General features: G+C 59.2%; 1 protein-coding gene and 2 long non-coding RNA genes across 6 annotated transcripts in view; 1 reads left to right on the plus strand and 2 right to left on the minus strand.

Annotated features, from left to right (window-relative positions):
• Nucleotides 1-2895: 2895 nt before the first annotated feature.
• Nucleotides 2896-7542, minus strand: LOC131500803 (uncharacterized). Of its 2 annotated transcripts, XR_009256469.1 has the most exons (4): nucleotides 7282-7542; nucleotides 7167-7238; nucleotides 6205-6540; nucleotides 2896-3498 (listed from the first exon to the last, which is right to left on the minus strand). It is a non-coding gene; the product is annotated as an uncharacterized LOC131500803 (long non-coding RNA). The 2 variants fall into 2 exon arrangements; XR_009256468.1 differs by having other exon boundaries at nucleotides 2896-3382; nucleotides 7167-7542.
• Nucleotides 7543-7594: 52 nt separating this feature from the next.
• LAT2 (linker for activation of T cells family member 2) lies at nucleotides 7595-21387 on the plus strand. Of its 3 annotated transcripts, XM_058710278.1 has the most exons (14): nucleotides 7615-7967; nucleotides 10073-10211; nucleotides 12028-12150; nucleotides 12559-12598; nucleotides 14906-14949; nucleotides 15115-15175; nucleotides 15422-15459; nucleotides 15745-15783; nucleotides 15864-15894; nucleotides 16387-16442; nucleotides 17636-17698; nucleotides 18009-18080; nucleotides 18482-18590; nucleotides 20601-21387. In XM_058710278.1, exons 2-13 carry the CDS (start codon nucleotides 10151-10153, stop codon nucleotides 18574-18576), a joined length of 723 nt encoding a protein of 240 aa, XP_058566261.1. In that variant the 5' UTR covers nucleotides 7615-7967; nucleotides 10073-10150; the 3' UTR covers nucleotides 18577-18590; nucleotides 20601-21387. The 3 variants fall into 3 exon arrangements, with proteins under 3 accessions (XP_058566263.1, XP_058566261.1, XP_058566262.1); XM_058710279.1 differs by lacking the exon at nucleotides 10073-10211 and having other exon boundaries at nucleotides 7617-7967; XM_058710280.1 differs by lacking the exons at nucleotides 18009-18080; nucleotides 18482-18590; nucleotides 20601-21387 and adding an exon at nucleotides 17800-18002 and having other exon boundaries at nucleotides 7595-7967.
• The window catches only part of LOC131500804 (uncharacterized), a 92328-nt gene continuing 91438 nt past the window's right edge, over nucleotides 21342-22231 (minus strand). The window contains exon 3 of the long non-coding RNA XR_009256470.1: nucleotides 21342-22145. This is a non-coding gene — a long non-coding RNA (uncharacterized LOC131500804). The remainder of the gene's footprint in view (nucleotides 22146-22231) is intronic.

Consider the following 22231-nt stretch of genomic DNA (forward strand, 5'->3'; position numbering starts at 1 on the left):
ACTTTGGACACTCTGGCCAGACCCGGTTGGTCCTTTCATTTTTCTCAGTGCTTCTCTTCTGACCTGCATGCGGAGTTCTGTATTGCTGTGGCTTCCAAGGGAAGGAAAAAGACAAGACAAAACAAAACAAAACAAAAAAAACCAGAAAGAAGTCACAAATTGGGTAGCATCTTGTTTTTATTCAGCTGTGGTCAACAGAGAGGATTTGAGGCACCTTGTTTTCAAAACAAGGATAAAATATCTGTTGATCCTTGCAGATTCCTCCCTGTCCCTATTTATAAGCAGCCCTGTCTCTGCCTCTCCCTCCCCGAATGGGTCTTTCGAGCCGGAGGCTCCCCTTTCAGGGGTGGAATCTAAGAGAAGAGGGTGGTAGCGTGAGTCCGTGAGCAGCTCAGCGCACGGGCCGGGGGCACGTCGTGCGAGCTCGTCCCCTCCTCCCCGGCGGCGGAGGCGGAGGCTCCCGTGGGTGGCTGGGTGCGCCGAGCCTCCGTCCAGTCTCCTGTCCGGGCAGGGCGCTCCGGGGGGGACCGACGGGCAGTGGTGGCCGAGCCGTGCCTGGGCCGTGCTCCCCGTGCGGACGCGGACTCTCCTCAGACCCCGTCGCGTGTGTGTCCCTGTCTCTCCCTTGTGTTTACCTGTGTCTGCTCCTCGCGTAAGTAGCAGTGAGATACTGCGCTTCCCGCCCTCCCTGACTTTTATAATGAAAATGGGCCTAAAATCTGGCACTTTACTGTTTGACTTGATGAATTGAGGGTTTTACCCTGCAGGGCTGTCAGGAGCCGTCAGAGAGCTGGTAGGCGGCTGTAAGTCCCCAGGTCTCCTCTTTGGGGCACAGTTGCCTGTCCCCACAAGCTGTGTTTGGCATGTACCCAGGGCCAGGGGGGCTGGGCCGTGGCTCCTGAGCTAAACGCCCGTGTGTGTGAGCAACCTGGGTTTTTCAGCAGCGAGTCCCGGGCCGTCCCGTTGGGAGCAGTTTGGGGGCCGCCAGCAGCTAGAGCCCAGGGAAGAGACCTGCCGTTTGGGGGTGGCGGGGTGGGGAGGTGAGAGGTCGTCGCTAGCTGGCGTCCTTGGCTTCTCTCACTGGGTCTCAGTCCCGGGGTCTCAGCAACTACAGAACTCTCTCTCCTTTCCTTCCTTCACCTGCCGCCTCTGCTTCCGAAATAAGAACCATTTGTGTAACACCAGTACTTAAGAAAGACATGCATTATGTGGTTGTAATCAAACCTGATGCTTTCAGATGACCTACTTACATCTTCAATGTGGAAAAGATTAAGAACAAAACAAATTCATCTAAACTTCTGGGCAATCAATCCCAGTTGACTTTTAAATGTAAGAATGGAATTCCAAACACTTAACACATTCAGCTATATGACAGAAAGTAAATCTATGGATATGGTATTTTGTGAATGATCTTTTAAATAAAAGAAAACCTTACGTAATATTTAATGCTCGCCTTTATTTTTGACTTCTTTCTAGCTGCTCTTAATGAGAAGTTCACACCCTTATTAAATTGGGGAAGCGGTGTCCGAATCCGGTAGAATGTACTGCGACCACAGGAGAGAAGCATCTTGCTCTTGGAAGTTACAGGATTAGCGAAAGCAGTTTAAAAGCTAGCGATGATTAGAAATAGGACGCCCAGGTTTTCCTACCCACCCCCCCCTTTCCTCTCATTTCCTAAAAATGGCAGTTTTCTGAACAGAGGCCTTGCATGCAGTGTGGCCTTAGTTTTTGATTGGGTAAAGGGACTTTCTTCCTGAAAATGGAAGAAATCAGGTGTTTGCACAGCGTGTGCATGCTTTTAATAACTGCTGATTTGGGGGGCACCTGGGTAGCTCCGTCGGTTAAGCGTCTGACTTCAGCTCAGGTCATGATCTTGTGGTTTGCGAGTTCGAGTCGCGCATAAGGTCTCTACTGTCTGCATGAAGCCCGCTTCGGATCCTGCGTCTCCCTCTCTCTCCCCCCCTCCCCCACATGTGCGCGTGCACGTGCTCGCTCTATCTCTGAAATAAACATTAAAAAATAATAACTGCTTATTTTTAGCAGAAGTTCTAGATGCTCTTTGTGGCCGTGGCGGGTGCCACTTGGTGGCAAGCGGATCCTGTATTTTTGGGAGCCGCCGCTGCGTGGCGCAGAGCTGGGCCCTGTGTCGAGCTGGGGGTGAGGAGACCTGGCCAGCAGGGAGGGTGGAGGAAGGCCGGGCACGTGCAGAATTTGCTTCCTGTGAGGTGAGCCTTGACTGCAGCTTAACTAACCTTCAGGGGGAGGGCAGGGAGGGTGGACACTGTTCTGGTTCCTGGACGCGTGGCTGTCACTTGGACTGTTCTCCTGCCAAGACCAGGGGAGAGGACGCGGCACTTGCCTGTGTTTTCTTTAAGGGGTAAGGTCCCTGCGACTGAACGCTCTGTGCCCCACGTGGAGTTGGACTGGTGGCCAGGCTTGAAACCCCACTCCATAAGGCTTCTTGTAGTGTTGTTGTTTGAGAGAGAGAGAGAGAGAGAAGGGTGCAAGTGAGCAAGGAGCAGAGAGAGAGAGAGAGGAATGGGGCTCCCCTGACTTGGGGCTTGAGTTTACGAACCATGAGATCGTGACCTGAACTGAGATCAGATGCTTTACTGAGCCACCCAGGCACCCTCGATGAAGCTTCTTTCCAAAGGTCCCTTGGATCCCATCTTCAAAAGGCCTGTGGAGCACTCAGACCCTTGAAGGGGGTCATCTGGGTCTCCAGAGGTTTCCCTGGAGCTTTCTCCCTGCTTCCCTCGAGATGTCACTGTGACTTTGTGGGCGTTTCTCTTGACAGGCACCTGTTCCTTGGCCTGTAGTATTTGTGTAATACTAAGTATTACCGAAAACGTTTTAGTATCTGTCTCCTCTAAGTAACTGAATTAAGAGAGGAAGGCACATCTTTTCCCAAGTAGGCACCTAAATAAAAGTTTATACCAACTATGAATGTTCTGGAAATAGGTTTAGTGTAGACAGACAGTTGATCCCTGGTTTCTCTCTCTGCATTTTCCCCCCCTACTTATTCTTGAACTGCCTTCAGAGAAACAATTTAACGGAGTGCCAGGTTGGGCCCTTTTAATAAGGGGCTCAGGTTTCTAAGAATGTTCTTCTTTCAGAGCCCATTTTGTCAGAGGCCAGATTGTTTCTCCAGGGCTCAGGAGAGAAGTTTGCACGGCAGACTTCCAGAAGCCGGGGCTGCCCATCTTGACTCAGAGGTCTTAGCAGGAGGCAGAAACGGCGAGGTCAGGAGGTGTGCATTTGGGTCAAGGAAGATGCTGGAATTGTTGCCTGGCATCCACACTCGACTCAGGATTCTAAGGAATGGCCTGGTTTTCTTGTTGAAGGAGGCTGCTTGGTAGAGAAGTTAGTTGAGAGCAAGAGCCTGTTAACAGTAACCCGGAAAGCAGTTCCTGCTTGAGACTCACTAGAAACAGCATTCCTTTGCTGTGCAGTGAGACTGCTCTGTGGCCCCGAGGGATTCTTACACCTGTTCGTTTACTTAAAAAAGAGAGAGAGAGAGAGAGAGAGAGAAACTGTCTATTGTGGGGCTCGAACTTACAACCTTGGGATCAAGAGTCACATATTCTACCCGCTGAGCCAGCCACGCACCCGTTTCTTTTCATGAGTCGTACCGTAAATACTCTGTTGTTTCCCTCCACCCTCTTTTCAGATTCCACATGGCTCCTGAGGTCATGTGGGGCCACTAGCCTGTGCAAGGATTGGTTTTTGAATGTTAACTGCAGTGGGACCTACTGGGGCCCGGTGTCGTGTGTGTGTGTGTGTGTGGCACCTCTCGGTCTGGTGGAGAATGGGGTGGGTCTTGCCCAGTGGACTTCTTGCCAGTTTTCTTTCCGGGAAGTCGGGAGGGGAAGCCGACAGGGTGTCCCATCCTGGGATCTCTAAAGGATCCTCCATACAGGATAGCAGTCCAAGGTGCGTCACAGGTGGCCGTCACCTGGTGTGCCTCACGCTTCACAGACCGGGTTCGCCAGACGAACAGCCATGAAACCGCAGAGCTGCAGGGAGACCTAACGGATGGCCAGTTGCTTGGGCCTGACCCCCTCGTGCGTCCTTGGGAGCATCCGGCCGGGGCCTCCCCGCATCAGCCTTTCAAGTTTTGATGAAGAGCTTTGGTCTGTCCTTTGCGCTTTCTTGGCCAATCTTGAACAACGGTGAGACGTTTGATACTCACAGGAAGTCAACAGGCTTATAACATCCCTCTGAGAGGCTTCCTTTTGCAGTTTGTTGTCATGAACATGAACCAAAACGATGAAGACTATACTTAATTATAACCTACTACTAATCTCTTCCCCCATCTGTAACCACCCTGTAAGCGTAAAATACCAAATATACAAATAAAAGCAAAAACTGTTTCACGATGGCGGGCTCTTTGGTATGCAGTTTGGGGACCAGAGAGAATTGTTTCCTGTACCTGTTCTTTTGTTCACTGTCGGAGACAAGGTAAACGTTAATAAAATTATTCATTATTACTGGCCTCGAAGCTTCTCTTTTTGAATGGGATTGGGAGGGAGGGAAGTCAGAGCAGCTTTTCAGGTAGCCTAGAGATTCTGTAAATAGCACCGAGGTGCCTTGGAATCTGTAGGGTCTTTCTCATGCATTATATTCTTGAAACTAAGAGTGTGCTCAATAGATATTTTTTTTATTTTGAGAGACACAGAGTGTGAGTGGGGGAGGGTCAGAGAGAGAGGGAGACACAGAATTGGAAGCAGGCTCCAGGCTCTGAGCTGTCAACCCAACGCGGGGCTTGAACTCAAACGTCATGACCTGAGCTGAAGGCGGCCGCTTAACCAACTGAGCCACCCCAGCGCCCCTAGATATTTTTTCAAGGTATCCTATCAAAATATAAAGAAAATGAAAAGACACGTTAAAGACTAAAACAAAAGATGAGGGGTGTGTAAAGAATTCCTGCAGGGGCGCCTGGGTGGCTCAGTTGAAGTATCAGACGCTCGGTTTCAGATCAGGTCATGATCTCACGGTTCGTATGTTCGAGCCCTGTGTCAGACTCTAATGCCGGTATGGGGCCTGCTTGGGATTCTCTCTGCCCCTCTCCAGCGTGCTTCCTCTCTTACTCTGTCAGTAAATAAATAAAAAATCTTTAAATATGTATATATATATACATGTAAAGAATTCCGGCAAATTGTCCAGAGAAAAACCCAACAGAGAAGGTGTTAACAGGTATTTCGTGAAAGAGGAAGTAAGGCCAAAAAACGATGCTCCGCCCCACTAGCAATCCTGGCATTCCTTGTAAATCAAGACCGCGAAGAAAGTACCGTCATGCACCCCATTCGAGTGGCGCACGTCATGAACTGACAAGCCGGTTGCCTAGAGGGTTTGTGGTCTCTCGTGTTACAGATGAGCATGTAAGCGGGTGGTCACTTTGGGAATGAACTTGAATATCGAATTAACCTTCCCCTCCCAGGTATGTACCCCAGACAGATCACACGGCAGCAAAAGCTGCATTCGGATAATGGAATGAAGCGTAGGCGCGTGTTGATGGATCACAACGATGTGATAGACGGGACCTAGGCCCGGGTGTGGACAGACTGCAATGGCACTTTCGTTAGATTCAAAGCCCCTCAGAAATACTTGTAGATGGCAAAACAAGCAGTCGCTTAGGTTGGGGGAGGTGGAGGAATGTGAATAGGTGCCTTTGGGGAGTGAGTTCACAGCCAAGAGTAGGTGTCAGAAGGCTGGGGAGGAGGAGTGGAAGGGAGGCTCTTTTGCACCTTAGGCTTGGGGGTGGCAGACACACTGGCTCCAGGGGTTTCTAGAACGTGCACACTTCTCAAGGTGCTTTCTCTGTGGATAATCCATAGCTTCCCATCAGCCTTTAGTATGTCTGTGACCCCAGGGGTGCTTGAGTGGCTCAGTCGGTTAAGCCTCCAACTTTGGCTCAGGTCATGATCTTGCAGTTTGAGAGTTTGAGCACAGCATCAGGCTCTGCACTGGTGGTTCGAAGTCTGCTTGGGATTCTCTCTCTCTCTCTCTCTCTCTCTCTCTCTCTCTCTCTCTCTCCCTCTCCCTCTCTCCCTCTCCGTCCCTCCCTCCCTCCCTCCTTCCTCCCTCTCCCCTTTCCCTGCTTGTGCTCTCCCCCTCTTACAAAATAAACTTGAAAAAAGAAAAAAAAGGGGCTCAGAGAGGGTCTGAGCTAGGTCCCACCGCAGATTGACCTTAACACCTTACCAGTGGTTGGAGGTCACTTCTGCCATTGCTAAGGCCTGAGACAGAAGCCAGGCATGTAGGACGATAGCTCCTTCCCATTGGATGTGTGAGGTTCTGTCCGTCTCTGCCAGCTGGAGACCCCTGGGTAGGGGCACAGTCCAGGGATCGATGGACACCAACACCAGCTTGTCCCAGTTGTCTGAGTGGGGCTTGGGCAGGTGGTCCCAGCATGGAGGGCCGCTGGCACACAGCCACCAACCTCCCTGCACTTGTGGGTGGTGAGAAGACAACAGGCTGGAGATTTGGGATCTGGGCTCAAATCCAGCATAGCTTCCATGGGCCTCCAGCCTTCTCTGCCTGTGACATCAAAGGGGCCAGTTACCGTGGGAACCAAATGAAGCGTGGCCCAGCGGGGAACAGGGGAGTATGGCAGCACCCGCACAGGCACGGGCCTGGGAGTCAGACGGACTTGGCTTTAGTCCCGGTGCCACCGTGCACTGGGATGGGGGACAAGCTCCTGGCGTGAGGCCCCAGGGATCTCCCACATCAAGGCTTGGCCGCTGCACTACCTATCTTCTCCACAGGGTGGCAGCCGCGGGCAGCCCTGGCCCCGGCCTGGATGGGATGGGCCGAAAGAGAAACCAAGTCTCTGGCCAAAAGGGGCCCACGGGACCGGAGGGCCTGGGCTCTGAAATTCCAGACTAATGGAGGCTTGGGACCCTGGTGGGTTTCCCTGGGGTCTCCGAGTGGGGTGCCACTACCAGTTCCATGGCCTTAGGCAAGTCAACGCCCAGTAACAGAAGGCACCCAAGCAACCTGTGCATTTGTGGGTCCCCCAGGAGCCAGTGTGGAGTCCCTGAAGTGGACGGGGTATAGGCATGGGGGCAGCAGCCGCGGGAGGGGTCTCTGGGAATCAGGGCGGGGGTGGGGGGCCGTGAGCCGTGGCTCCCGGATCATCTCCACCCTTGTGTCCTCCGGCTTACCTCCCTGTCCTGCTGCTTCTGACGCCTATGGCGGGCAGGCTGCAGCACTGTTCTGTCTGCCCCAGCGCGCACCTGCCTTGCGTCCCTCTGTCCCACGTTCCACGGGAGCGTGCACGGTGTGTGCGCGTGAGAGCGTGTCTCATTCCCTGGGACTCTCGCTCCCTGGGTGTCTCTCTCTCCTTCTCCCTCCCTCTGTGCATCTCTGAGAGTCTGCGGGTCTCTGTGTTGTGTGTCTGTGTCTGTCGGTCAGTCTCAAGCTCAGGCTCTGCCCGTCTCTGGAGGAGAAAGGACACTCTGTACGTGTGTATGCATGTGTGTGTCTGTTTCTCATTCTTTCCCTGCCTGTGTGCCTTTTTCTGTGTGCTGCTCCCTCTCGAAGTGTGTGTGTGTGTGTGTGTGTGTGTGTGTGTGTGTGTGTGCGTGTGTGTGTGTGCACCCCACTTCCTTCTTTCTCCCAGTCCCTCTGTGTATGTCTCTTCCTCTCTGTGTGACTTGGGTTTACATGTGTGTATTTAGTGCATGTGTGTGTGTGTGCTCTCTGCGCCTGTTTGCGTCCGTCTCTCTCTCTCTCCCCTCTTCCCTCGGCGTCTCTCCCTGTCTCTGCGAGTGTCTCTGTGTCTCCGTCTGTTAACAGCAGAGCCTGTCCGGCAGAGCAGCGGATGTGTGAGGGATGATTCAGGGGCTGACAGGAAGCCCGCTGCCTTGCCTGCTGCCCGCCAGAGTCTGTGGCGTTGGCGTCAGCTCGGGCAGGTGTGTGGGCTCAGGATGAAGTGGCCGCAGTGAGGAGCCCCCAGCTGTCAGGTAAGTCTTGCCCAGGAGTGCCTGGAGCCTGGCCCAGGGCCAGGGGTCCGGAGGCTGGCTCCCACTGAACTCCCCACGGGGGCAGGAATGGCCCCACTGGCCCAGCGGGAGTGCTGGGGGGGTCCCGCCGGGTGGGGTGGGGAGATGCCCAGCCTCTGGGCCCTGGTCCTGGCCCTGGCGCCCCTGGCTGGGAAGTGCTCCCTCCAGGACCCTGTGGCACCCTGTGGCACCCAGGGGCAGCCTGTTTCTGGCCGCCTTCCCACCCTCTCCTTCCCCAGCCCAGCCTACGGGGGCCTGGGAAGCCCCTGCGGGTCCTGTCGCTTCCAGAGACCGGTGAGGGGCCAGGCCCACGAGCCCTGGTTTCTTCGTCCGTAAAATGGGACTGTAACATCCCTGCCACCGGGCTATGGGAGGACGGGTGGGACTCCACAGGCAAGCGTGCCCAGGGCCTGCCTCAGGCCAGATGGAAGCAGCCCTCCCACCGCCCCCACCCAGCCCTCAGCCTGGCGCTCCAGCTCTCTGCTGTCTGCGAGGTCGTAGGCCCTGGGGACCTGCTTGTGCCCGGCTCTGTCACCATCCCCCCCCCCGCCCCCTGCCGGCCTTGACCTTGGCCGTCACCATTCCCCACCTCTGCCCCGAAACAAGGGCTGCCCAGGCCCCCACACTGGCCTCCTGAGCATTACGAGCCTCCATTAGAGGCCCCTGGGTCGGCCTTATCTGAAGGCCAAGATTACATGGGAAAGGGAACAGGCACCAGAGCAGAGCCCAGCGGATAAAGCCTTCCCAGGGCCCAGAGCCGAATCTCTCGTTCCACTCCTGCCCCCTAGTCTGCCCTGCCGCCCTGGTAGGCCTCAGTTTCCCCATCAACGGCTGGAGGTAGGGCTGGGAGATGGGGCGAGAGGCTGGGACACTGAGGCTTGGCCTGCCCGGCCTTGAGGGCTTTCCCACCGAGGGCTGTTGCAAACCTTGTTCATCTGAAAACTGCGCACTTCCCTTTGTGCTATTTTGGCCACAGGCCGCCTCGCCGCCCCACCCCACCCAGCCCTGCCTGCCCCTTGGGGCCCTCCTGGGGCCCCTGGGCCTGCCTCTCCTGGGGGCTCAGCCTCCTCCCCCAACCCTCATCCTGCGCCCGCCAGCTCGCAGGGCCTGGGTGGGAAAGCCCGGCCGGAGGGCAGATCTGCTCAGTCCGGGGGGGCCTCTCTTTGAAAAAATACTTCATGCTTCTTAAAAATAGAATTGTAAGAAAGGGGTACAGGAACGTGGCCTTTGGAGCCAGCCCTGCCTGAGCTGGGGTCCTGGTTCTGCTGACGGGCTCGCTGGGGGAACTCGGACAGAGTGCCTGCCTCTCTGGGCCTCCCTCTCCTCCTTTGGATGAAGGGAGCTGGCATCTCCCAAGTGACACTTGGCGCGTCTGTGACAACTGAGGGGCCGGGCTGGATCCCAGCCTGCCCTGGGGTCCCAGCACGATGGCCCCCGTGGGGCGGTGGAGGGGGGCTCAGGCCGGTGTGTCTGGGGGACCAGGCGGGACGGTTCTGGTAGGGTTACCCCGTACTATTCGCTGCAACACCCCCGCCCCCAAAAGGCTGTGGCTGCCCCTTCCCGTTCCGTGGGGACCCTGATGGTGGCGAGTCGTGGTTGTCATCCAGCTGTGTCCCCCAAGCTCCCACATTAGCACCTCCGAGCACCATCTCGATGCTGGGCCTCATGTGACACACCTGAGGGATGTGTCATTATTTCCCCTGTTGTAGAAGGGCCGCCTAAGGCCAGTGAAGCTGGGATTCCACAGCAGAGGCAGACACACGCTGTGTTCTCGGGCTCCCCCCACTTCCCTCAGCCAGTGCCAGGGGGACGGGGGTGGGCCAGGATGCCCCCCCCCCACCCCGGCCCCGACCGTGCTGCTTGTCCCCGGACAGCCGGGTCCAGGAAGCAAGAGGGTGCCCTGGTGGCCAGGATGCCCTGCGGTCGAAGGTCTCCCTTCCCCGGGATGGCCACAGAGGTCAGCAGGCCAGGTCCTGGGCCTCCGCCTCCAGGCCACAAGAGCACGAGTGAGTTCTCTAAACCAGCCGGCCAGAAATAAGACCCTTAGCACGCTTCTCTTCCGGAAGCCCGGCCGGTGAGCCAGACTGTTTATCATCTGCCGAAAGTGCTTTGAGGAAGGCACTGCGTCGATCCCCATTTTGTAGATGAGAAAACCGAGGCCAGGAGACAAACAGGCACAAGCTGGAGTCCTCCCTCCACGACCAGGTGCTCCCAACCCCACACAGCCTGAAGTGCCCTGGGGCGGGCGGCCCAAGGTGGGGGCGGGGGTGCGGGGAGGAGGTTGTGCAGGCCGGGAGGGCAGCGCCCCGGCTCTGAGAGGGCGGGGCTCAACACGGACAACGTCGCGGGGTGGCGGGGGCCGCCCCATCCTGAGATCTGGCGACGCTCGTGCTCCCACTGACTCACTCGGTGTTTGGGGAAGGAGGGGTGGCTTCTCCGTGACGGCCCCGACGGAGGCTCGGTGTGGCGTGGTGGTTCCTGGTCATTTTTGCCACAAAGGTGGAGGCAGCCCGGAGAGGCGAAAGGAACCGCCGGTCGCCGCGCTGTAGGCCTCGGGGAGCCCAGGGCAGGAGCCGGGCGGTACGAGGCTCCGCTTCTCCCCCGGCCTCGCCTTCCCCGGCTGTAAAGTGGGGAGAAGCCCTCCTCCCGGGTGGCTGAGGCAGGGGGAAAACAGGTGTGCACAGGATGCATAGGGAGCCGGTGTGGGCTCCGCGTGCCCGCCCTGGGGCAGGGCCCCCTCGGAGACTCCCTGTCGCCCCCTCAGCCGTGTCCCCCGGCCACTGCCAGGAGACTGTCTCCACGCTCGCAATGATTCTTCCCGGAAACCCCCTCGGCAGGGCACTCCCCGGGCCCCTGTGTGTGGCCGCCCGTGGCTTCGCCAAGGACTGGCAGTCCCAGCGTGGCTCCGCGGCTGGGACCAGCCACTGACCACGCGGTGGCCCGAGGCCAGGCGGGATTCAGAGCCTCCTCACCCCGCAGAGTCCGCCTTCCAGCCCGCGACGCTCCCGGCACCTCGCCGCCAGCTGCAGCGGGAGCCCACCAGGCCTCTCTGCCCCCGCACCCTTCTTCCCCTTATGCCCTCAGGACCCCCCTGGTGCTTAAGGAAAGGAGATCCCACTCCTGAGAGGGGCCGAGAAACGCCCTAGGCTGGGTGGCGGCTGCCGGGCTCTGGTGCCGAAGGGGCCGTGGACCGAGCTCAGGAAGCAAAGCTGGGTTTACAGGAGGCGACAGGGTAGAGCCAGACTTAGGGCCCCGAGGCTGGAGTTTGAGTCCTGACTTTTTACTTTGCAGCTGGGATCTCCAGCCTCAGTTTCTCCTTTCTTCCTTCTCTTCCTTCCTTCCTTCCTTCTTCCCTTCCTCCCTTCCTCCCTTCCTTCCTTCCTCTTTCTTTTCTTTCTCTTTCTTTCTTTCTTTCTTTCTTTCTTTCTTTCTTTCTTTCTTTCTTTCTTTCTCTCTCTCTCTCTCTTTTTCTTTCTTTATGTTTATGCATTTTGAGAGAGAGAGAGACAGAGACAGAGCATGAGTGGGGAAGAGGCAGAGAGAGGGAGACACACAGAATCCGAAGCAGACTCCAATCTCCCAGCTGTCAGCACAGGGCCCAACGTCTGGCTCGAACTCACCAGCCGTGAGATCATGACCTGAGCCAAAGTCAGGCGCTCAACCGACTGAGTCAACCAGGCGCCCCTCCGGCCTCAGTTTTTGTATTTGTGAGCTGTTGGGAGGGCAGTTGTGTGGATCAAGCAAAGGCATATGTAGGGCATATGCACCCAGAACCTTCCAGCACTTACCAAGTGTCTGCGATGGCCCCGGGGCCAGGACTGCGGGTTTGGGGTCAGATGAGGGAGCAGGGTGGTCCCAGGGCTGGTTCCAGCCTGACCCGTTGCTAGGGCAGGGAGGGAAGCTGGTGCCCCCAGGGCCTGGGCTCAGCCGTGGGGCTGTCGGGACAGGGGGTCTGGAAATCCGAGGGTGTGGGGCTGGGCAGGACCCCGGAGGGGCGGTCACGGGATGATCCACGTTGCAGCCCCGCAGGACGAGTGGCTAGGAGCGGACATGAACGTGGACGCCGAGCTGCTGTGGCCGGGGGCGGCCCTGCTGCTGCTTCTGGGGACGGTGGCCAGCCTGTGTGTGCGGTGCTCCCGCCCAGGTAACAGCGCGGCGGGGGACAAGGGCGTACCCAGACCTGGCCGCGCTGGGTGGACCGAAAGACAGGCTTCGACGAGGCGGGGATGAAACCCTAAACCAGCCCTGAAGACCATGAGTCTGGGTCACTGTGGGGCTTTGGTTGTGCTGGGTCAAGGGGTCTGGGGCAGGGGAATGCTCTGGAAAAAGGGTGGAGATGTGCTGTGCTGCCTGCAGCGTGGACCTTCATGCTCTGCTCTCCCAGAGAGCAGACACCATATCAGTGACAGGTGGCCCGCGGCGATTGGCCGGCCATGTCCCATGTCCCATCTGGGGCCTGCCCAGGGCACAGGGGAGACAAGATGGGGGGATCTCAGAGCTCAGTGCCCACCCCAGCATTGGGACGCTTGCTGATCTGGTCTTGTTCTTGCAGTGGTGAAGAAGTCTGAGAAGATCTACGAACAGAGGAGCCTGTGAGTGCTTAGGTGTCCCCAGCCCAGTGACTTGGGGTGCCCTGGCTGTGGGCCTCCACAGGGGCAGCCCCTCGGGTGTCCCCGCCCCCCTTCCCTCACCCCTTCCCGCCTCCTTCCTCCAGTGGGTCCCGAGCAGTCCAGCCTTGGGAGGAGGGACAGCCTGCCTGCCCAGAGGTCCTCCCCTTGCCCCCAGCCCAGGGGAGGCCGCTGTGCTGGTGCTGGGGGCGGACATGAGTCCTGCCCTCCTAGGCCACGTGGGGAACCGAGACCGGGCGCAGAGCAAAGCGGGGTACAGGTCTCCCCTGGAAGAAAGGCTCACAGAGCTCAGAGCTCCAGGAGGATGTGGGCGTGTCCTGGGGAGATCAGGAGGCCTGCCTGGGGGAGGTGGGGAGGATCTGAAGAAAGAAAGAAGGGGAAAGGGGACATTCCAGAGAGAGAACAATGCGGGCCGTTGCCCACCGAGGACCGGGGCGGACACAGTCTTCTGGGGCTGAGGTGGCAAGTACAGGCCTCTCTTGAGAGACTTGAGCTGGGCGAGGGGGCGGAGGCTGTGGCCTTTGTCCTGAGGGCCCGGGGGAGCCACAGAGGAGCCGGAAGCAGGGAGCTAGGGGGAGAGGTGAAGCGGGGTCATTGACCCCAGGCCGGATGGCACTTCGGGGACAGGCGAGCGCTGGGAGGGTCAGAGGTGCCGGTCGGTCGCTGCCGACCGGGGTGTGGCCCAAGGACAGCCCGGGTCAGGAGGGCAGGGGCCACTGGTGTCCTTACACTGAGCAGGAAAGTGACAGACGGCGGGCCTGGGCTGAGACCCAGGAGAGACCCCCTGCACTGAGACCCGCGTGCACACGTGTGCACGGGCCGGCGTGCCCACTCACACCCACACGCCCCCCGCATTCTTGCTCATGCGTGTGTTTCTCACACATGCGGCACCGTGTGCCCGCCCGGGGAAGGAACTCACCTACGACTGCAAACACACGCTTTCTCATTTCCTTTTGCAACTGAAAAACCACAATGAAGTTTGAAAATAGAGTGTCCCCATCCACACCCAGCCCTGGGCCCAGGACTAGACTTTTCCCGGCTTTTTTGACCACTTGTTCCCCTGCATCTCCAGCCCACAAGCTCCACAGGGGGTGAGGGTGGGGTGGGGGACCTGGGCCCCGCTGGTGCCTCCCACACCCCTGCCCCAAGGCAGGCCTCCTCCGTATCTCCTGTCTCCCTTCCTCTCTCAGTGCCTGCCCACTCGGGGCCCCTGACTGAGTTAGAGCCAGAAGTGAAACTTTGTCATGGTGGGAAGTGGAAACGGCCTGGACAGGAGGAGAACCCACTTCACTTGGGTTCCATCCTGCCAGCCTACGTGAAGTGACCGCCGTGTGTTCCAGGCTCAGCTCCCGTGGGAAGCCATGCCTGACTCTCTCCTATGGAGTTAGGACAGCCCTCCTAAATCAGGCACCCTGACCCCTCAGCCTTGCAGGAGCTCCTGGAAGCCTGGGCCAGATACCCATTCTGGTCCAGAGGGGGAGCCCCAAAGGCTTTTATGTTTAGCCAACCTGCCCTCCCACCCTTAGTGGTGGCTTCTGCTCTCCAGGGAGCTTCATGGTCCAAAATGGCAGCCAGAGCTCTAGCCCTCATCTCTGTGTTCCAGGCAGTAGTAAGAATGAAGCACCAGGATAAAAAGGGTGCACCCGTATTGGCAGTGCCTCCTTTAAAGGCGTTTTCCTGGAGGTCCCAACAACCTTGGCTTGCGTCTCATTGATTAGGGCTTAATCACAGGGCCATGCTTAGGCACGAGAGAGACTGGGAAATACAGTCTTTTAGATGGGCGTCCATAAAAATCAGAGATCCGTTTCAAAGAAAGAAGACACGGGGTGATGGCTGGACACCTCGCTGTGTCTGGCTTTGAAGTTACCTCACCAGGTATTTGGGAGCAAATGGTGGGTTGGAACATCTCAAAAGGGGCTGAAGTTACCGTCGGTTGAGATCTCTGAAGAGCCACCTGACCCTCACCGGAGAATCTCGGGGCTGCCTCCCCAGCCCCACCCACAGACCCTCCTGACCATCTCTGGGGTCCCTGGGGAGGCCGTGGAGACAGCTGGCTCCAGCCTGGGGCCGTGCGAGAAGGGTGGACAGCCGCCGGGCAGGGTTGGGGAGCAGTCCGGAGAATGGGGCATCAGGGAGCCCTGGATCACTCTCACCCTCGTCTGTCCCTCCCCTCTCCGTTCCTCGCCCCTGTCTGTCCATCTCTCCTGTCTCTCTGTCCCTTGGGCTGTGGGAGGCCATGCGCTGGCTCAGCACAGCTCCGTGTGTTTCCAGGGAAGAGAATGCACAGAACTTTGCGGTGGCCCGGACCTATTCCTGTGAGTCCCCAAACTGAAGGGTCCAGGGACTGGGCTCAGGGTTGGGGGTGTCCATATCTGTCCCCATCGTTCTGAGGTGGTGGCCAGGCCTGATCTGGTGGAGTGAGGGGCCTGTAGTGGCAGGCTGGTCTGGGGGTCCAGCCAACACCCCCTTGTCCTTCGCAGTGGTCAGGCAGGCCTGGCCAGGGCCCCTGCTGGACACAGCCTCTGACGTGGCACCAACAAGGTAGGCCTAAGCCCCCGACCCCAGGCCCAGAGGGGTCACAACCCCATAGGAGGTGATGGGAAGGAGGGTCCTGCGGTCCCCACCTGGCTGAGCTCCGGCCAAGACCTCGCTTCCTCCCTGAACCTCAGAGCCCCAGAGCTGGATTCTGAGGGCTCCACGAGGGGACCATGGGGCTGTGGTTCACAAACCCCAAGCCCTCCTCCCCACCCAGCCCTCCTCAGCCCCTCCCTTCCCCCTTTCCTGCAGGAAGGACAAGCTTCTGCGGTTCTCCCCCAGCGTCGAGGGTGAGTGGCCCTTAGACACAGGGTGGGGGCAGGGGTGAGGGGGGACTGAGACATGAGGGAGAGGAGGGACTGAGACACAGGGGCGGGGGCAAGGGTGAAGGGGGGACTGACATGTGGGTAGTGGGGGGGGTCCCCTGAGGTGCTGGGCCAGGAGGCCTGGGGGGAGGGGACAGAGAGCAGGTGCAAAGCTACGAAGGTAGGAAACACTTGGGTCTGGAAGGCCCTTCCTTGGGGGTGGGAGTGGGGCCGAGACGGGAGGAAGCCACGAGCCCGCCTTTCTTCCAGATTCTGCATCCTCTAGGTACCTAGAGAACTTCAGCAAAGGTGGGTGGCATCCGGGGAAGTGGGGGCTGCGGTGGGGCCCACAGTCCGGGCTCAGGCCTAATTCTCACCTCCTCCTGCAGGAAGCAGACGAGGATCTGATGGAGCCTTCATGTGAGTGGTCTTCTGCGGGCCCTGGCCCCTCATCCCCGCCCCCACCCACCCCTGCTTTGAGCTTCCCCCTTTAGGAAGACTTGCTGCCCCGGAACCCACTGGCCCAGGCAGGCTCTGCCCCTCAGGTGGTTATGGCTTTGTGGGGACAGGAACATGGCCCTGCTCTAGGGAGGGTTTGTCTGGGGGACTCATCCCGCATCACCTAGAGACAAGTTCCAAAAACCCCAGGGAGGAAGGGCCCTCAGGGATGTCTCTTCATCTCACAGATGGGCACAAACTGCTCCCCGGGGAAGAGGGGGACGAGTCGGGATGGCTGGAGCCAGGCTGGGTGGCTCAGGGACGGAGGGACCAGGGGAGAGCCTGGCCCAGCCCCCACGAGCCCCCGGGGGAACAATATATTGGAACAGCCCTGGCCTCACTGTCCCCCGTGATGCCCCCACCCCAACCACCCGCCTACCCAGCAACCGGCCTGTGTCTGTGTTCTCTTGCCAGAGACCCCATCGCCACGCACTATTACAACTGGGGGCAGTTCCAGAAGCCCTCGGAAGGTGAGGCGGAGGAGGGGGAAAAGGGGGAGGTGGGAGACTTCAGAAGCCAGGTTCCCCGGGCCAGAGGCGGTGGGAAGAACGAGGAGGAGGCGGCTGGGCCTAGGTCTGGACGGATGGCGGAGTTGGGGAGCTCGGGGGCCAGAGCCCAGGAGCGCAGTAGGGAAGGGACGTGTGGGAGGCACAGAGGGGACAGGGTGGTGGGCCGCAGAGGTGAGGGAACCAGAGTGGGAGCTGGGGGCAGAGGTAGCGGGGGAGGCTGAGCCCCCGTGTCGTGCAGACCCCCCCCTCGGGACTGGGCAGCAACCGATGGGTACACGTGGGACCTCGGAGAAAGGCTCTGGGCGGGGCGGCCGGGCTGATGGACATTGAGCCCTGCGGGCTCTGAAGATGCCAGAATCTTAGGCCCTTAACACCTTTGGTTCACAGAAGAGGAAACTGAGGAGCGAGGGAGGGCAGTGCCTGCTGAGAGGTGCTCGGGTCTGGGGCTTGAGGCCAGTTCCTGCATCTTGGCTCCTGCCTGGGCCAATGCTGGGGGGTGGGGCCCGTGGTGGGTAGAGAGGAGGGTCTTCTCCCCGCCCCCTGCACCCACCTCAGCTATTCTGAATAAGGGAGGGGCTCCCAGAGATGAGGGGGGCCCCATCTTTGACACAGATGGATGCAGGCAGTGGGCCAGCAGTTAGAGCTCAGCTTGCCGCTGACGGGGGCCATGAGGGGGTGCCAGGCTCTGATAGGCCTGGGGTCGCCCCGCCCCGCCCAGAGGTACTGCTTCAGGACCAGCCTAGGCCCGGAGCCTGCCTCTCCGTGGCCTCCAGCAGCTCTCCCTGCCCCTCACTGCCCGGTAGCAAACGGGCCTCCCTCCCTCCCTCCCAACTAGCCAACTGCCTGATTGCAGCCTGAGCCCTACTCCCCCCTCCCTGGTGCATTTGGGGGGAACCTCAGAAGACAATGAAGGAGCTCAGGGTGGCGGCTGCCGAAGCCAGGCCAGTATCAATGAAGAAGCTTGTCCAGGAGAATGTTCAGGAGCCCCCCGGGGGGGGGGGGAGGGGGGTGGGGAGGTCGGTGCAGAGGCTGAGGGTTTGGCAGGACGGATCACCTACGGAAGGAAGGCAGGATGGAGGGAGGGAGGGAGGAAGAGCCCGGCCTGCCGGGCAGGGCTGACCGGCACCCACAGCCCCGTCTCCTCTCCCCGGCAGACGATGATGATGCCAATTCGTACGAGAACGTGCTCATCTGCAAGCGGAAGGACACTGAGTCAGGTGAGGCTGCCAGTCCCGGGAGCTGGCAGGGAGGCCAGCCTCCTCGGCTGAGATCCGAGGACCCCCTTGCTCAAAGGCACCACTTGCCTCGAAACCCGAAGGTTCACCTCAGCTCCCGTGCCTTTGGATAAAGTCCTGCTCGAGGCCTGGAGGGGCCCCTGGGGTCCGGCCCTAGTGAGATGCACCGACAGGACCCCTTCCTCCCCCGAGGGGCCGCCCAGCACGGGGCACAGGACGCCTCCCCGGAGGAACCCAGGCGCCCTGCTGGCCTGAGGCCTGGGCCAGCCCCTCTCTCGGTGTCTCCCTGCAGGAGACGAAGGATCTGAGGACTATCAGAACTCAGCTTCCATCCGGCAGTGGCGGGAGTCCAGGAGGGTGGTGGGTACGTGGCTGGAGGGCAGGGGCTCCGGAGCGGTCAGCTTCAGCAGGCTTGCGGGGGGGCCTGGCCTGGGAGGATCAGGTGGGCGGGGGTGGGCGAGGGAGGGAGAGTCGGGGTCTGACCCGGGAGGGCCAGGCCGGGAGGGCTCCCCTGCAGCCCGTGCAGCTGACTGTGCAGCGACGCCTCTGGCCCATCGGTGGCCGCAGACGCCTCGAACCCCGTCAGCAGCGCCCCCACGGGCCAATCTCCGGCGAACCGCAGGGATGAGACTGACACACTGTTCAGTGTGGCATTTCCCATAGGCTGTTTTGCAGCCTCTGGGGGTCTGGGCCCGAGCCTCTGGCTGGGGGGACGGGTGTGGGTGTGAACGTGCGAACCGGAACCGTCTGCCCTGTGGTCCGCAGAGCAAGGCCCGAGGGAGGCGTCCCAGTCGCTGGCAGGAAGCCCGGACGAGGAGCCCGATTACGTGAACGAGAGTGTGGCAGCCACAGAAGCCTAGCGAGGGCCTGGAAGGTAGGTGCCCCTTCTCCCAGGGCGGTGGGCCTCACAGGCCTGAGAGGCCCCATCCCAAGGGGAAAAAAACAGGGCTGGGGAGCCACGTGGGGGCCCCGGAGGGGGTCGAGGGGTGGCACCCATGGTGCTGAAATGGGGGAGGGGGCTCTGTCGGGTGTTGGGACCGCGCCCCTAGGTGCTGCGCCCCCTGAGCAGCCCGTGCCCACCCCGCCCCCGGCTCCCATGGCAGGCCCGGCGAGGGGACAGCTCCACGGCAGGCACAAGGGCCTCAGGCTGTTGTGGGGGGTCCGGCCGGGGGTGCTGGTGAGCTGTGGGGTGACGGGGTGGGCCCTGGGTGGTCTCCGCAATCCTGAGCGAGTGACTTCACCTTCTGGGACTGTTTCCTCGCTGGCAAAACGGTGCAACTGGGACACGGCATGTGAGGGACACAGGGACAGGGGTGGGACCTGGAGACAGAGGAGGGTGCCCGTGATGGTCGTGGCTGGGCCGTGCGAAGCACCCGCTTGGTCAGCCAGCGTGGGGCTGAATGTTCCCACGTGCCCTCTCGTGGTGCCCCGAAGGCACAGAGAGCTCAGCCACTGCCCCTCCCCCAACCATACCTCCCAGCACCTGCTGCGGGCAAGTCGGCCTTAAGCGCCACAGACACAGTCATAAAATCCACTCATGGGTGCCCGGCTGGCTCAGTCGGTGGAGCGTGCAACTCTTGATCTCAGGGTGGTGAGTTCGAGCCCTACAGGGGGTGTAGAGATTACTTAAAATTTTTAAAGCTTTTTAAAAAATTTTATTTATTTATTCTTGGGGTGGGGGGGCATGAGCAGAGGAGAGGCAGAGAGAGTGGGAGAGAGAGAGAGAGTCCCAAACAGTCTCCACACTGTCCGTGCAGAGCCTGACATGGGGCTCGAACTCACAAAGCATGAGATCATGATCTGAGCCGAGGTCAAGAGTTGGACGCTTAACCGACTGAGCCACCCAGGTCCCCTACTTAAAAATAAAACCTGAAGGGAAAAAAAAATCCACCCAAATCCCTGACGGTTCAGGACTTACACTCTGGTGGGAGAGATTTCACAGATGGCTGTAGGCTGAGAGAGGAAAGGAAGAGGCATGTTAGGGGGTGATAAGCCCTGTGGTCGTCGGACTGGGGCAGGCCAGGGCAGCTGTGGGGGCTCCCTCCTCGCCCCGCTGGGGGAGAGATTTGCAGGGGGGCAGCGGTGCACCCAGAGGGTCTGACGATGGGGAGGCGCGGCCAGCCACGCGGCCTGCACCTGGGTTTTCTGGGATGGGAGAGGGGGCGGCCTGGGAGACTGGAAAGAGGATCCCCGGATGCTGAGGAGAGAATGGAATTGAGAGCACAAGACAGGGAGTGGAGAACATTCCGGAAGTTCCACTGCAGAGTGGGGAGCGAGGGAGCAGAGAAGCAGAGACGCGGGGCGGGAGCCAGAGTGCTGTGGTTTCTGAGCTGAAAGAAATGATGCTGTGAGGTAGGTTAGGGTGGCAGAAACTACATAGTGGGTTCGGGCTTGGGGTCCAGCTGCAGCTGGATGGAACCTTTGCGTCCAGCATCACGTCCGGCACAGGGGGCCGAACTCCACGGCCGGCGCCCACGATGGCCTGGAGGCTGGAGTGACACGATCCCTGGACTCACATTAGCGGAAGGGCTGTGCCAGGCGAGGCGGAAGCAGGGCTGAGTTAGAGCAGACGCTCTTGGCAGGTGCCTTCTGGGTGGGAGGGGAGAGGACACGCCTTGAAGGTGAGTGCGGGTCACAGGGCAGAGGGCGTCCCTGTGCGGGTTAACCCCAGCCGGGCGGCATCGATAAGCACAGTCAGGATTTCCAAGGGAAGGAAGGCAGCTTGATGGGCGGGCTCAGCCTGCAGGGCAGGAAGGGGGCTGAACGCTGACCATCTCCACCCATCCTGACCCTGACCCTGACCCAGCCACCCTGGGGCCGAGGGAACAGAGTGCTGTCGAGGCAACCCTTTTCCTTGTCACAAACCTTTTCATCTTCGTTCAAGGAGCCGAGGGGACCACCAAGCTCAGAGGACTATTCACCGCCTCCCCAAAGGTCACTTCTCTGACTTGCTCAACCGCTAGACCCCCCACGGTTACTCCTGGGAGACGCGCTGACACGTCTGAGGACCATCCACCAGGCCGCGGGGGACCGGTGGGGAAAGGACAGTTACAGGTCGCATCACCCCCTACCCGCCCCCCCCCCCCGCCCCCGCCCGGCTCCCATGGGAGCCCAGAGCCCCTGCCGTGATTGGATGTCAAGATTCAGGGCAAGTTGCATCCCTGTCCCCACATCTAGAACATCGTGCATCACCGGTACTCCTGTGCTTTTTGCTTTGGATTCAGGTTCCAAAGTGCTAACCAATGCCGGCTGCTGGGCTCTTCCTCGTGGTCCATAAGCTTGTACAGTTAATTTATATAGGTGGAGCCATATTTAATAATCCACATCTCCGGGCAGAGATCCGGTCTGTCTCGCCTCCTAGAAGCATTACACGTAATTTCAGCAGAGTTAGGGGAGCCCCGGCGCTCCTTTCTTTGGGCCTCGGTTCACTTGGAAGAAGTAAGGCTGCAGGGAACTTCGCGCAGCCCGTGGGGACGTCTGCTGTGGACAGAGTGCGTCACGTTTCCCTAGGAGCGGAGCCGCGCGGCCGAGCTGATTGGGCAGAAACACAGCTGTTTCACGGGAAGGGCAGGGGCCCAAAGGGACCTCCCGAGTCAGAAAAGCCACAGCCAGAGAAACGAGATGCTTCCTTCAACTGAAACATCCCAATAGACCATTTTCATTTAAAAGTAGCAATTCTCATGTCTGCTTTCTCTGCTTCATGCAAAAACCTTCTAAGGGAATGAAAGTCAAGCCTCTTGCTTCATGGAAAGGGGCCTTGCCCTGCCCCAGGCCAAGGTCGGGGGATGGAGAGGGTGTGCTGGGGACAGGGACCTGGTCACAGGGTCAGTCCTCTTTCCATAAGTTAGTGCCACAGGTTGGGAAACGAGAAGGAAAAATGACAACAATCGTTGGCCACTTGTTACTTCCCACCCAGGAGTCCTGATCTCACAGGCTCAGACGGAGTGGGGTGCGGTGGGGGCTCCGGGCTCCACGGTTGCTCGGTGTGGGGAACCTTCTGGACCTGGGCCTCCCCCCAAACCTCACAGGGACCATGGAAGCTCCAGATGAAAAATAAGATGGAGAAACTATGTTTTTCTAAAACCTCACCTTGCAGGTTTTGAGGACCTTAATTCTTTTTCTCCCCTAACTGGAGCCCTAACCCAAACAGCCAGTTACGTGGGAGCCTTCCCTGTATCATTTCAGTGTCCCATTCAACGCTGTGGCCCAGGCAGGTGACAAACCTTCCTGGGAGGAATGGCAGAGTGGAAGGGAGCTCTAGAGCCGCTGTGGCCAACCCTGGGCCAGGAGAGGATTTAAAGAAAGGCTCATGGGCTTGCCCGGCTGTTCCAGCACCATCTGTGTTTCTGCGGCAGTGGGGACACAGGAGGCAAGCTGCTGGGACCCTCTGTCCTCGAGCCCACAGGGCAGGAGCCAGCATGGCACACAGCTGTTTTCTTTTTAAATTTTTTTTTTCAACGTTTTTTATTTATTTTTGGGACAGAGAGAGACAGAGCATGAACGGGGGAGGGGCAG

The sequence above is a fragment of the Neofelis nebulosa genome, chromosome 18, assembly GCF_028018385.1.
Source record: "Neofelis nebulosa isolate mNeoNeb1 chromosome 18, mNeoNeb1.pri, whole genome shotgun sequence".
In the NCBI taxonomy this organism is placed as follows: Eukaryota; Metazoa; Chordata; class Mammalia; order Carnivora; family Felidae; genus Neofelis; species Neofelis nebulosa.

Bases quoted from the DNA above. Each gene is read 5' to 3' on its own strand.
- LAT2 (XM_058710278.1), top strand. From the start codon at position 10,151: ATGAGAAAACCGAGGCCAGGAGACAAACAGGCACAAGCTGGAGTCCTC. The intron at 10,212-12,027 runs GTGCTCCCAACC...TCCACGTTGCAG, and splicing joins AGTCCTCCCTCCACGACCAG to CCCCGCAGGACGAGTGGCTA. The intron at 15,784-15,863 runs GTGGGTGGCATC...CTCCTCCTGCAG, and splicing joins CCTAGAGAACTTCAGCAAAG to GAAGCAGACGAGGATCTGAT.